The sequence below is a fragment of the Rhincodon typus genome, chromosome 17 (genome assembly GCF_021869965.1).
Source record: "Rhincodon typus isolate 14 chromosome 17, sRhiTyp1.1, whole genome shotgun sequence".
NCBI classification, from domain to species: Eukaryota; Metazoa; Chordata; class Chondrichthyes; order Orectolobiformes; family Rhincodontidae; genus Rhincodon; species Rhincodon typus.
The window spans coordinates 17,257,998-17,273,069 of record NC_063348.1 but is presented as its reverse complement, the minus strand read 5'-3'; the positions used below and the strand labels follow the sequence as shown (position 1 = coordinate 17,273,069).

General features: G+C 45.8%; 1 protein-coding gene across 1 annotated transcript in view; it reads left to right on the top strand.

Annotated features, from left to right (window-relative positions):
- LOC109916184 (sodium/hydrogen exchanger 10-like) overlaps window positions 1-7,879 on the top strand; it is a 317,378-nt gene extending 309,499 nt beyond the window's left edge. Inside the window, exons 25-26 of the mRNA XM_048607303.1 lie at window positions 5,343-5,401; window positions 7,757-7,879. Coding sequence (XP_048463260.1) covers window positions 5,343-5,401; window positions 7,757-7,879 — 182 coding nt within the window. The remainder of the gene's footprint in view (window positions 1-5,342; window positions 5,402-7,756) is intronic.
- Window positions 7,880-15,072: the final 7,193 nt, after the last annotated feature.

Here is a 15,072-nt window from a genome sequence, read left to right as displayed (position 1 = left end):
CAGCTCACAGGCTTCTCAAAGGCATTTAGGGAAGGGCAATAAATGCTGACCCAGGCAGTGAAGGCCACATCCTGTGAATGAATGAAAGATACTATTAGGATAAAGAGGGCAATTTGATCAGCTAACCATCAACCACCTTAAACATTCTCTCTCTCCATCACCGACACAGAGTGTCTGCAGTGTGTACCATATGACAGATATATTGTAGCAATACAGTAAGCCTCCTTTGACAGTTTCCAAACCTGCAACTTCTATTACCTAGAAGTACAATGGTAGCAGGTGAGTGACAGAACACCACCTACAAGTTTCTCTGCAACAACACTATCTACCCTAAATGTACTTGCTGGTTGAAAAAGACAGCTCAGTGCCATCTTCTTAAGGGTAATTAGGGATGGGCAACAAATGCTAGCCTTACCAGCAACAGCCACTTCCCATGAAGGATAAGTATCATTCTTATGCTTTATATTAACCTTACTATTTTCATCTTCCAGGCAAAGATCAAGTTATAGCAGCAATTCTAACTGAAACCAGCTAAATGGTCAGGTTAATAAACGAGAGACCGTGAAGGCTGTAGAGTGCTGAACCTTTATAGTGAATGGAAGGATCAATCATTTTGGAACTGTTTGTGTATGAGTGCGTACACCTTTGAACAGTTGGCCTGTTGCCCTGGTGTTCTGCAACATCTTTTGCCTGATCTTCATTTTCCCCTATCTCCTTATCAGTGGAAGAGCCAATATCTTCATTGTTCAGTTACTGTCCGTTATGGAGTGATAGGCTGATTAGAGCACAGCACACCTCAATTCAATAAAAATATTTATTTGAACACATTGTATTCTTCCACCAGATCTATCTAGGCATCTGAGCCATATGTTCAATGGGCTGTTGGGCCTGCTTGATGGTCACTTGAGTTGTGCTGTGACAGATGTATTTTTCCTCTGCATGAGTGCTAGTGTTCCTCATAGGTGTCAATAGCCCCATTTTCAATAGAAACCGAAAGAACTGCGGATGCTGTAAATCAGGAACAAAAACAGAAGTTGCTGGAAAAGCTCAGCAGGTCTGGCAGCATCAGTGGAGAAAAAATCAGAGTTAACATTTCAGGTCCAGTGACCCTTCCTCAGTTCCAAAACGTTAACTCTGATTTTTCAATAGGTCTTCCAATTCCTCAACTTCAGCTCAATATATTCCCAATAATCTCTCTTGATGTTAATCAGTGTATTCCTCTGAACTTTCTCTATTTTGATCACTGTTACTGGACAACTAGACAAATTGACGAGAGGCTTCCAGAAATATGCTTAACTGTTAATTTCATACATATGGGAGGGTAGTCAGTCTTTACACTGTGAAGTGTGAAACTAACTCTAGTGGCTTACAAACACCTCCAAATTTTGTACAAATAATTAAAACACAAATAGTACAGTATCTACTGTTCTTCCACTGTCATTTTTAGATACAGCTGCTCCTAATATGCCCTCCTACACTTTTCATTCAACCAGGGTTGATACCTTGGCTTGATGGCAGTGATAGAGTGGGGAATATGCCAGGCCATGTTTTTGGAGATTGCGTTTAAGTTCAATTTGGCTGCTGCTGATGGCCCTCAGCGCTTCACAGGTGGCCAGCTTTGAGTTCCTGGATCTGTTTAAGTTTATGCCACTTAGCATGGTGCCACACAACACAATGAAAGATATTCTTCATGTGAGGATGGGATTTCGTCTCCAGGAGTACTGTGCATTGATCTCTCTTACCGATTCTGTAACAGACAGATGCATCTGTGGCGGGCTGATTGGTAAGGATGAGAACAAGTCTGTCTTTCCCTCTTGTTGGTTCTCCCACCACCTGCCACAAACGCAGTCTAGTGGATATGTCCTAAAGGACTCGACTACCTTGATCAGTAGTGTTGCTGCCAAACCCCAACATTCTTCACTCTTGCTACCTTCAGTGAATCCTCCAAGTGCTGTTCAACATGGAGGAGAACTGATCATCACCTGGGGGGGGCAAGTGCATGGTAATCAGCGGAAGGTTTCCTTTCCCATTACTAATCTGATACCATGAGAATTCATGGGGTCTGGTGTTAATATTGAGGACTCCTAGTGCAGCTCCCTTCTGACAGTATCCCTGACTGTGCTACCATCTCTGCTGGGTATGTCCTGCTAGTGGTACAGGACGTCCCACATAGGATCATGTTGTTCCCTGGAATGTGTATAAGATGATTATGAAAATATCAGGTTATTGCTCGACTTGTCTATGATACAGCTCTTCCCCATTTTGCCACTAAATATTAGTAAGGAAGACTTTGCAGGTCACCAGGACTTCACCATTGTCATTCGTGCCTTAGTCAATACCAAATGGTGTCTGTTCAGTTTCATTTCTTTGTTCCTTTCTCGCAGTTGATACAACTGGATGGCTTGCTAGGCCATTTCAGAGGGTGGTTAAGAATCAACCACATTGCCAGACCAGGTAAGGATGGCAAATGGGTCTTTTTCCAGCAAGCAACAGTGACCTTTAATTCCAGATTTTTATTGAACTTAAGTACCACTACTGAACATTACCACTCCCCAGAACAATACCAGTCAAATGACAATACCACTAGGCCATCACATTTGCAGGACATATCTGGGGATGATGATGGCAGTGCAGGACTTAACCAGAGCTGGTGATGGAGGCATTTGGGACTTTACTGAAAAGTTTTATTCAGTGTGTATGACTACATCAGTCTGGTGCTTCACTGGTCTGTTGGACTACATTATTATTTTTGGCACAAGTCTCTAGATATTAGTCTGGATGACTGTTAGTCTGAGTGAACTGGTTATGACTTTGCAGTGTCTTGTGTTTAGATGATCCTTGCAGTTTTACTGGTCACCTGCTTCTTTAAAGAAGTTAGGTTTGATGAGTGGCTTGCTCAGTTTCACCAGTTTCAGTGAGGACTTAGGGATACAGCATATTCCTATGGGTTTGGAGTCTGATGTAGACCAAACCAGATAAGGACAGCAAAGTTATTCCCCAAAGAAAATTAGTGAAACAGTTAGGTTTTAACAACAAGATGGTGGCAGAGAAGGGCTCCTGTGCCATGCTTATCCACTCCAACCACTTTTATGTTGTTTCTTTTTTTATTTCCTCTCTTCTTGTTCCTTTTCTTCCCCTTTCCTTTACTTACCTCTTGTCCTGAATTCGACGGCATTGGCAGCGGCAAGGGATCCTAGCATAGACCTCATGGTTGCAGTGATTGAGCCCAGCATTGGCTAGAGTGAGCCCAGTGTCGATGTTGTAGGAGCAACGGATGAGCCTAGAGAAGACTCAAGCAAGCCCTTACTTACTTCTCCAGGGCAAGCACAGGACCTGGTATTGGAATCAGTGGGCGCTGAATCCGCGGAGACAATTTCAGCCCAGCGGTGAAAGGTGGCACCTGAGGATCGATAACTTTGTTGTTGGTTAGTTCTGGTGCTGGCAGCAGCAAAGCGGTGGCAGAAGGGCATCACAGTGACATCAAGGCAGGCCCCGTGGTCAGAGATGGAGGGTACAGCGCAGGCAGTGGCAAGGTGGTGGCAGAGGAGAATTGGCCCAGCGGCAAAAGATGGTACCTGAAGAGTGGCGACTTCATAGTTGGTTGGGTCTGGTATAGATGGTGGCAGGAGGGATTGCAGCACAGCATTGTTGATGATGAGCTGGCTCAGGACTGATGGCCTCCCTTTATATATCTTCCTATTTTTTTCTTGTTCTTAAACTATTCAAAATGGCAGCAGTGGAAAACCTTTCCTCTATATTTTAATGTTTTTCTCACTGTAAAATACACATGACAATAAAATCATTCATATTCATTATCACAATCCCATATCTTTACAATTATCATTACTGATGCCAGCTTTTTAAAAAATTCCTTAAGTTCCATTGTGGAATTTAGTGGAATGCTCCCATGTCCTGGAGCATTAAACCAGATTTCTGTATTCGTTGTTCAGTAATATTACCACTGTGTTAATGTTCTGATTATTCAACTGGAATATGCTGGTGTTTATTTGGATTATCATTAATGTGTCTTAATATTGAAAACTTAAAGTAGTCATTTAGTGGTACAGAAATTGATACTGCTGAAAAGAGAAGCATGTTGCTGAAGCTATTTGTCTTGCACTCAACAAGACAAACACAGGAATGTCAAATTTCAGGTAATCATAATTTATACTGCAGGAAAAAGCGGTGCTGATTGGTTAGCAATTTGCCTCTGATTAGCCGAGGCATTGCCATGGAGAGAGCAATTTTGTGAACAAACCTAAATACACAAACAGTTAACACTAGCAAATAATTTAAGATAATCAGTCAAGTTCTGAAGGAGAGTCAGACTGGACTTGAAACTTTAACTCTGTTCCTGTCTCTCTACAAATGCTTCCAGACATGCTGAGTTCCTCCAGCACTTTCTGTTTTTCGTCAAGCTTACAGCTTGGTTCATATACCCTTACTAGAAGTGACATATAATCATATGTATGGACTTTTTCTCTGCAAAGAAAATAAATATGTTTGAGCCTTAGTCCTTTAATGTGTCTCCTTTAGAGAGCCTATTGTTTCCCATTGCTTATAAATTGACATTATCAATTGAAATTTGGTATTTTCACATTTGCTGTGAATGGTGAAAGATGAAAAGCTTTGGCAACATAAAATCAGAGAATTTTACAGTAAAAAGGAGGCCATTCAGCCCATCATGTTGGTACCAATTTCTAAAATAGCTACCCAGCTAGTCCCATTTTCCAGCCCTATCTCTAGCCCCCCAAAATTCACCACTTTCAAAGAAATATCTAGCTCTCTTTTGAAACCTCCTATGGAATCCACCTTCACCACTCTCTCAGGCAGTGCATTCCAAATCCTAACAACACTTTGACTAAAGAGGTTTCTCCTCAACTAACTCTGAAGTCTCTTGATGACAATCTTGAAATTGTGACCCCGAGTTACTGACTAACTAGTGAAAACAGAATATCATTCTTTACGCTGTCAAAATTCTTCATAATTTTGAACATCTCAATCGGGTCACCACTTAATCTTCTCTGCTCCAAGGAGAATAAGCGCAATTTCCCTAATCTTTCTTTGTATCTAAAACACTTCACATCTGGTATCATTCATATAAATCTCCTTTGCACTCTATCCAGGACTTTAACATCCTTCCATAAATAAGCTACCCAGAATTGAACATATATTCTATATGTGGACACGTACATCTGTTCAGCAATATTTAAATTTTGAGTAATAACTTTAGTATGTTTTGTTTTGAAGTGTTCTGCTAACCACATATTTCTGTGTGGAAGCATGTTCTGAAGGGATTGATGGTAATTTAAATTCTGTTTTTTCTTTAATTTGTGTTTCAGGGACAAAGGGAAGTCGTTTAGAAACCTATAGTGCCAGTCAAGTAGAACTCTACAATATGGTACAGTTTCAAATGCAAATCTAAACTTTATTTGCAAAGTACAACTTAATGGGAAGGGACAGGGTAGATAATGATAAACTATTTCTACTGGTTGGAGATTCTAGAATTAGGGCGCATAGTCTAAGGCTATCCAGAGGAGATATTAGGAACCTATTAAAGGGTAGTAGATGATGCTAAATCAGTTGTTAGTTTTAAATCTAAGACAGATAATTTTTTGTTAAGCAAAGATATTAAGGGATATGGGCCTTAGCAAGTATATGGAGTTAGGCCACAGATCAGCCATGATCTCATTAAATGGCAGATCAAGCTGAAGGGGCTGAATGGCCTACTGCTGTTCCTATGTTCCTACATTCCAGTAGAAGATTGGGTCTAAGACTCCTATTTTATATGTAATTAAGGACAACTACCTGGGCATGAAAACTGAGCAAGGTGAAGTGAACTGGCACACTAGGCTAGGAGATAGATCTGGAGCAGAGAAGCAGTGACAGACATTTATTGAGATATTTTAGATTACTCAAAATAAGTACATTCCTAATATAAGAAAATTTTCAAGAGGACAACTCACCATTTGTCATTAATTAAAGAAGCTAATGAAAGCATCAAACTTAAGGAAAAAGTATTTACTTGCACAAAAATGAGTGGCAAGTCAGGTGATTGGTGTTAATAAAAAGTGTAGCAGAAAATGATCAAAAGGTTATTCATGAGAAAGAAATTGGAATATCAGTGTAAGCTAGGTAGAAATGTAAAAATGTATAGCTGGAGTGTACATTTATATATATATTGTATATATCAAAAAAACAAGAAAAGTAAATAAAGTGAGTATTGGTCCTCCATAGACTGAGAATGGAAGTTAATACTGAATAATAAGGAAATGGTAGATGAGATGAACAAATAAATGCTGCAAAAACAAATTCCAGCAATAGCTGTAAATCCAGAGGTAAAGGGAAGACAGGAACTTGGTGAAATTACAATCACCAGGAAAGTGACACTGAGCAAACTCAGGCTGACAAGTCCCTATGTCCTGATGGACTTCATTCTAGGGTCTTAAAAGAAGTAGCTAACGAGGTAGTTAGATACATTGGCATTAATTTTCCACAATTCACTAGATTCTGGAAAGTTTCCATCAGACTAAAGTAGCAAAGTTAACACCTCTCAGAGAATTGTGCAAGTTTGTAATTCTCGGCAACAGGAGGTATTGGAGGTGGGGCATTGAATATTTTAAAGCTGGAGGTAGATTTTTTTTTAAGACAAGGAAATCAAAGGTTATCAGAAGTAGGTTGGGAATGTAAAATTTGAAACACAAAAGGCCATGATCTTATCGAACAGTGGAGCAGGATTGACATGCCAAAAGGCCTAGTTCTGCTCCTAATTCATATGCTCATGTCGGCATCCAATCTACATCTGTGCAGTCTTTTCAGCACCTAAGTTGCTGCCTTAACTCCTGAAACAGTATTAATCCAATTTCATAACCAAATTACCTGTACTGGATGAATTTATACCTGTAAGTAATCTTCTTTGACACAATGTTAATTTTTCAGTGTAGTCACTGTTATGAAAATAGTTGCAAATTTACACAATCTCACAAATAGTAAGTTAGTTAAGTGAAATTAAACAGAAAACGCCAGAAATACATAGCAGGTCAGACACTATCAGTAGAGAGAGAAAAACAAAGTTAATGTTTCAGGTTGGTGACTTTCTTCAGATAACTGGTTGATTTGTTTTGCTGGTGTCAAATGATGTTGACTAAGGTCCTAGGAGAATTCCCTGCTTGTCTGTTTATTTCTATGGGATCTGTAAAATCCATCTGAACAGTCAGATCAGGCCTTGATTTAACATCTCATCCAAAAGATGGCGACAAAGGACCACATGCCTCAGCATTTAAGTATTAGTCTAGATTAAATAAATATGTTTAGGGACAAAAACAAAGTTGCTGGAAAAGCTGTGCAGGTCTGGCAGCATCTGTTAAGGAGAAAACTGAGTTAATGTTTCGGTCACCGGACCCGAAACGTTAACTCTGTTTTCTCCTTCACAGATGCTGCCAGACCTGCTGAGCTTTTCCAGCAACTTTGTTTTTGTTCCGGATTTATACCATCCGCAGTTCTTTTGGTTTTTAAATATGTTTAGCATCCTGACCGAAACATCAACCTTCCTGCTCCTCTGATGTTGCCTGGTCTGCTGTGTTCCTCCAGCTCCACACAGTGTTGTCTCTGACTCCAGCATCAGCAGTCCTTGCTATCTCCAGATGTTTAGGAGATATCCACTTTAATATCCTCCTCTTTGTTGCATAAGATAAACTAAAAGACTGGGTGACTCTGTAACTGTATGCTGTAAATTTATTTTTCTAATTCCCAATAGGAAGGCACTAACAAACTGACCGGACAACCATCAATGCTGTTTCGCTCATTGACTCCATCTGCCCGAATGGAAGGCCGTCTTCAAGCTTCTACATCAATTGCTAATGTGAAAAAGTTGTTTTGACTGAAGAAAGACTTTTTCATTCTGATTCTGTATTATGAGTTCATGCTTATTGTCATTTTATTACATTACTGTCTCATAAGGTGCATAAAAATGAATTTTGGAGGAACAAAATGTTTATAGTCTTATTAGACAAATATCTAATTGTTTATGAAGACATGTCTCTCCATTTATCTGAGTGGTGATTCAGTGTATGTCAAAGTATTTAATATATTTGTTTGAAGTATATGTACTTATGGTATATATGTGTTAAGATTTATATTCAGTCATTGCATTGCTTGTTACATTTTGTAAAAATGGAAAATAAAAATATTTTGCCTTTTATTTTCTTTACTTAGTTAATGACATGGGAACATCATCACTTCCAACTTTGCCTACAACTTGCATATCTGTTGTCTCCCTGCCGCCATATTATCACCGTTCCTTCATTGACCTGAATACTAGAAATTTTTGGAGTACCCTAACAACACTGCGAGAATAACTCACATCATAGATTGAAAGGGTTCCAGAAAGCAACTGACTGCCTCATTTCCAAGGACATTTAAGGATAAGCAATCAGTGCTACCATTAGCAGTGATGCCTACATCAATAGAAATTATGAAACAGCGTTTGTTATATCTTGCAGTGTTTCCAGGTCAGTTCGTAGGTAACGCGTGTAACTGACCTCCATCGGCTTGAACGTACCAGCTTTAATTCCCCAGTCTGTGCCGAGTTAGCTAATATTAATAGAAGAGACAATTAAGAGTAAAACTGGCCTGGAAATTTTGTGTTGTTTTTGCTTATTCATCCCTATTAGAAATGATATACCTCTGCACCTCAAGGGAAGCTAGCTCAGTCGCACCCGCGACAGTTAATTACTGCATGACTTAATAGCGGCATTCAACCAAAATGGAAACCAAAAAGTTCCAACAAAATTGAAATTTATTGGGGGGTCAAAAGGATACTCTCCAAATAATGGAGTTGAACCAGACACGATGAAACATTTGCTGACAGCCAGTCGTCACAGGTGCTGAAAATCGTTACGAGAGAAAGGGGGCTCTTGGCCCAACCTTTTTCTGCTGCTTGCTTCCATCCCTAAGATCAAAAGAGCAGGATTGTTTACAGATTACATCACACTGCTCAGCGTCATTCACAAGAATGAAAAGATAAAGTGTTTTACATTCATTCATTCACAGGGTGTCCGTGACACTAACCGTCTCAGCACAAATATTATTACGTTTGCTAAGTCGGTCAATGTTATTGACATAACAAGGTGTAGAGGTGGATGAACACCGCAGGCCAAGCAGCATCAGAGGAGCAGAAAAGCTGACGTTTCGGGTCGAGACCCTTCTTCAGAAATGGGGGAGGGAAGGGGGTTCTGAAATAAATAGGGAGCGGGGGGAGGCGGATAGAAGATGGATAAAGGAGACGATAGGTGGAGAGGAGACAGACAGGTCAAAGAGGCGGGGATGGAGCCAGTAAAGGTGAGTGTAGGTGGGGAGGTAGGGAGGGGATAGGTCGGTCCAGGGAGGACGGACAGGTCAAGGAGGCGGGATGAGGTTAGTGGAGATGGGGGTGGGGCTTGAGGTGGGAGGAATGGTTAGGGAGGCGGGGACGAGCTGGGCTGGTTTTGGCATGCGGTAGGGGGTGGGGAGATTTTGAAGCTTGTGAAGTCCACATTGATACCCTTGGGCTGCAGGGTTCCCAAGCGAAATATGAGATGCTGTTCCTGCAGCTTTCGGGTGGCATCATTGTGGCAATGCAGGAGGCCCAGGATGGACATGTCGTCCAAAGAGTGGGAGGGGGAGTTGAAATGGTTCGCAACTGGGAGATGTTGTTTGTTGCGAACTGAGCGTAGGTGTTCCGCAAAGCGGTCCCCAAGCCTCCGCTTGATTTCCCCGATGGAGAGGAGGCCACAACGGGAACAGCGGATACAGTATACCACATTAGCAGATGTGCAGGTGAACATCTGTTTGATGTGGAAGGTCTTCATAGGGCCTGGGATGGGGGTGAGGGAGGAGGTGTAGGTGCAGGTATAGCACTTGCTCCGGTTGCAGGGAAAAGTGCCAGGGGTGGTGGGGCTGGAGGGGAGTGTGGAGCGGACAAGGGAGTCACGGAGAGAGCGGTCCCTCCGGAAAGCAGATAAGGGTGGGGAGGGAAAAATGTCTTTGGTAGTGGGGTCAGATTGCAGACGGCGGAAGTGTCGGAGGATGATGCATTGGATGCGGAGGTTGATGGGGTGGTACGTGAGGACAAGGGGGATTCTGTTTTGATTGTTATTGCGGGTAGGGGGTGTGAGGGATGAGTTACGGGAAATGCGAGAGACACGGTCGAGGGCACTTTCGACCACTGTGGTGGGGAAGTTGCAGTCCTTGAAAAACAAGAACATCTGGGATGTCTGGGAGTGGAATGCCTCATCTCGGGAGCAGATGCGGCGGAGGCAAAGGAATTGGGAATAGGGAATGGCCGTTTTGCAGGAAGGTGGGTGAGAGGAGGTGTATTTTAGGTAGCTGTGGGAGTCAGTAGGCTTGAAATGGATATCGGTTTCCAGGTGGATGCCAGAGATGGAGATAGAGAGGTCCAGGAAGGAGAGAGAGGTATCTGAGGTGGTCCAGGTGAACTTAGGGTTGGGGTGGAAGGTGATGGTGAAGTGGATGAACTGTTCGAGCTCCTCGTGGGAGCACGAGGCAGCGCCGATACAGTCATCGATGTAACGGAGGAAGAGGTGGGGGATAGGGCCAGTGTAGCTTTGGAAGAGGGATTGTTTCACATATCCTACAAAGAGGCAGGCATAGCTTGGGCCCATGCGGGTACCCATGGCCACCCCCTTTGTCTGTAGGAAGAGTGAGGAATTGAAAGAGAAGTTGTTGAGCGTGAGGATGAGTTTGGCTAAGCGGATGAGGGTGTCAGTGGAGGGGGACCGGTCGGGCCTGCGGGACAGGAAGAAGCGGAGGGCCTTTAGGCCATCTGTATGGGGAATGCAGGTGTATAGGGACTGGACGTCCATGGTAAAAATGAGGTGTTGGGGACCAGGGAATTGGAAGTTTTGGAGGAGGTGGAGAGCGTGGGTGGTGTCACGGATGTAGGTAGGGAGTTTCTGGACCAAGGGGGAGAAAATGGAGTCGAGATAGGTGGAGATAAGTTCAGTGGGGCAGGAGCAGGCGGAGACAATGAGTCGACCAGGGCAGTCAGGTTTGTGGATTTTGGGAAGGAGATAGAAGCGGGCGGTGTGGGGTTGGGGAATGATGAGGTTAGAGGCTGTGGGTGGGAGGTCACCTGAAGTGATGAGGTTGTGGATGGTTTGGGAGATGATGGTTTGGTGGTCGGAGGTGGGATCATGATCAAGGGGGCGATAGGAGGAGGTGTCAGAGAGTTGTCGCCCGGCCTCGGCAATGTAGAGGTCAGTGCGCCATACTACAACTGCGCCTCCCTTGTCTGCTGGCTTTATGGTGAGGTTGGGATTGGAGCGGAGGGCTGCACGTTCTGTGGACGAGAGGTTGGAGTGGCTGAGAGGGGTGGAGAGGTTGAGGCGATCAATGTCTCGACGGCAGTTAGAGATGAAGAGGTCGAGGGAGGGTAGGAGGCCTTGGGGTGGTGTCCAGGAGGAGGAGGTGTGTTGGAGGCGGGAGAAGGGGTCAGTAGAGGGTGGGTTAGGCTCACGATTAAAGAAGTAAGCGCGGAGGCGGCGGAAAAACTGCTCAATGATCAAACGTGAGTTGTATTCGTCGATGTTTGGGTGGAGGGGGACAAAGGTGAGTCCTTTACTGAGGACTGACCGTTCGTCCTCAATAAGGGGGAGGTCTAGGGGGATGGTGAAGACCTGGCAGGGCTGGGTACTATTGTCTCCTCTGGAGCTGCTGGTTGCGGAGGCGGTGAACGGAGCGACGTCGGCCGGTAAATCTTGAATGTTGGTGGCAGCGGCGTCCTCGATGTCTGTGTCGGCCTCGGAAACGGAGGCGGTGGCATTAGCAGCGGTGTCGATGGTGTTGGCTGTACCGGAAGTGGCGTACCGGGCGGTGGCAGATTTGACGTCATCCGTGGAAAACGTTGGTGCTCCGAAGGTGGCCACATGGCCAATGGTGGCGGGCACATGGTGGGGAAGGTCCTGGGTAGGGTGGCTTTATTGGACACTAAAAGGATGCCCACCTTAAAGAAGTTACCCTCCTCCCTCCGGAAAAACCTCAGTGTATCCCTCTCCCACTGCAACCCTCTTGTAATCTCTTCAGCCCTGAAACTGCTCGACCACGTCCTAAAGCAAAGCAGGTACTACAGCCACATTGCCTTTCTGAGTACCTGCCTACGGACCAGATCATCCCCAACGGACTACAGTCTACATTTAAGCCTTCCCAATTTGGCCCCAACCGCGACCACCGCTACATTCACAACATTGATATCCTACAGAGGCGTTTCTCCCTGCGACTCCTGAAAAACACACTCGCTGCAATGCGCTGGCATCTCCAGATACTACAATTAAGCCTACCCCAGCTCAGAGCCTCCCTCTCCCAGACCTGCAAAGGACCTCTCCTGTTTTTCATTCTTCGTAGGATCCACAATTCTACTCGGCTTTATTAGACACTAAAAACCGAAAGTACTTTAAACTTACTGGTGCCTGCCACCCTACCCAGGACCTTCCCCACCATGTGCCCGCCACCATTGGCCATGTGGCCACCTTCGGAGCACCAACTGTTTCCACATGACGTCACATCCGCCGCCGCCCGGTACGCCACTTCTGGTACAGCCAACGCCATTGACACCACTGCTGATGCCGCCGCCTCTGTTTCCGAGGCCAACACAGACATCGAGGACGCCGCTGCCACCAACATTCAAGATTTACCAGCCGACGTTGCTCCGCCCACCGCCTCTGCAGCCAGCAGCTCCAGAGGAGACAATAGTACCCAGCCCTGCCGGATCTTCACCATACCCCCAGATCTCCCCCTTACTGAGGACGAACGGTCAGTCCTCAGTAAAGGATTCACCTTAGTCCCCCTTCACCCAAACATCGACGAATACAAATCATGTTTGGACATTGAGCAGTGTTTCTGCTGCCTCTACCTCCGCGCTTACTTCTTTAATCGTGAGCCTAACCCACCCTCTACTGACCCCTTCTCCTGCCTCCAACACACCCCCTCCCCCTGGACACCACCCCAAGGCCTCCTACCCTCCCTCGACCACTTCATCTCCAATTGCTGTCGAGACATCGATCGCCTCAACCTCTCCACCCCTCTCATCCATTTCAACCTCTCCCCCACAGAACATGCAGCCCCCCCCGCTCCCTCCACTTCAATCCCAACCTCACCATAAAACCCGCGGACAAGGGAGGCACAGTTGTAATATGACGCACTGACCTCTACATCGCCGAGGCCAGACGCCAAATCTCTGACACCTCCTCCTACCGCCCCCTTGATCATGATCCCAACCCTGACCACCAAACCATCATCTCCCAAACCATCCACAACCTCATCACTTCAGGTGACCTCCCACCCACAGCCTCTAACCTCATCATTCCCCAACCCCGCACCGCCTGCTTCTATCTCCTTCCCAAAATCCACAAACCTGACTGCCCTGGTCATCCCATTGTCTCCTCCTGCTCCTGCCCCACTGAACTTATCTCCACCTATCTCGACTCCATTTTCTCCCCCTTGGTCCAGGAACTCCCTACCTACGTCCGTGACACCACCCACGCTCTCCACCTCCTCCAAAACTTCCGATTCCCTGGTCCCCAACACCTCATTTTTACTATGGACATCCAGTCCCTATACACCTGCATTCCCCATGCAGATGGCCTAAAGGCCCTCCGCTTCTTCCTGTCCCACAGACCCGACCGGTCCCCCTCCACTGACACCCTTATCTGCTTAGCTGAACTCGTACTCACCCTCAACAACTTCTCCTTCAATTCCTCCCACTTCCTACAGACAAAGGGGGTGGCCATGGGTACCCGCATGCGCCCAAGCTATGCCTGCCTCTTTGTAGGATATGTGGAACAATCCTTCTTCCAAAGTTACACTGGCCCTATCCCCCACCTCTTCCTCCGTTACATCGATGACTGTATCAGCGCCGCCTCGTGCTCCCACGAGGAGCTCGAACAGTTCATCCACTTCACCAACACCTTCCACACCAACCTTAAGTTCACCTGGACCATCTCTGATACCTCTCTCTCCTTCCTGGACCTCTCTATCTCCATCTCTGGCATCCACCTGGAAACCGATATCCATTTCAAGCCTACTGACTCCCACAGCTACCTAAAATACACCTCCTCTCACCCACCTTCCTGCAAAACGGCCATTCCCTATTCCCAATTCCTTCGCCTCCGCCGCATCTGCTCCCGAGATGAGGCATTCCACTCCCGGACATCCCAGATGTCCTCGTTTTTCAAGGACCGCAACTTCCCCTCCACAGTGGTCGAAAATGCCCTCGACCGTGTCTTTCGCATTTCCCACAACTCATTCCTCACACCCCCTACCCGCAATAACAACCAAAACAGAATCCCCCTCGTCCTCACGTACCACCCCATCAAGCTCTGGATCCAACGCATCATCCTCCGACACTTCCGCCATCTGCAATCTGACCCCACTACCAAAGACATTTTTCCCTCCCCACTCTTATCTGCTTTCCGGAGGGACCGCTCTCTCCGTGACTCCCTTGTCCTCTACACACTCCCCTCCAGCCCCACCACCCCCGGCACTTTTTCCTGCAACCGGAGCAAGTGCTACACCTGCCCCTACACCTCCTCCCTCACCCCCATCCCAGGCCCTAAGAAGACCTTCCACATCAAACAGATGTTCACCTGCACATCTACTAATGTGGTATACTGTATCCGCTGTTCCTGTTGTGGCCTCCTCTACATCGGGGAAATCAAGCGGAGGCTTGGGGACCGCTTTGCGGAACACCTACGCTCAGTTCGCAACAAACAACTACACCTCCCAGTCGCGAACCATTTCAACTCCCCTTCCCACTCTTTGGACGACTTGTCCATCCTGGTCCTCCTGCATTGCCACAATAATGCCACCCGAAAGCTGCAGGAACAGCATCTCATATTCCGCTTGGGAACCCTGCAACCCAGGGTATCAATGTGGACTTCACAAGCTTCAAAATCTCCCTTCCCCCGACCGCATCCCAAAACCAGCCCAGCTTGTCCCTGAGATAGTAGGAACTGCAGATGCTGGAGAATCTGTGATAACAAGGTGTAGAGCTGGATGAACACAGCAGGCCAAGCAGCA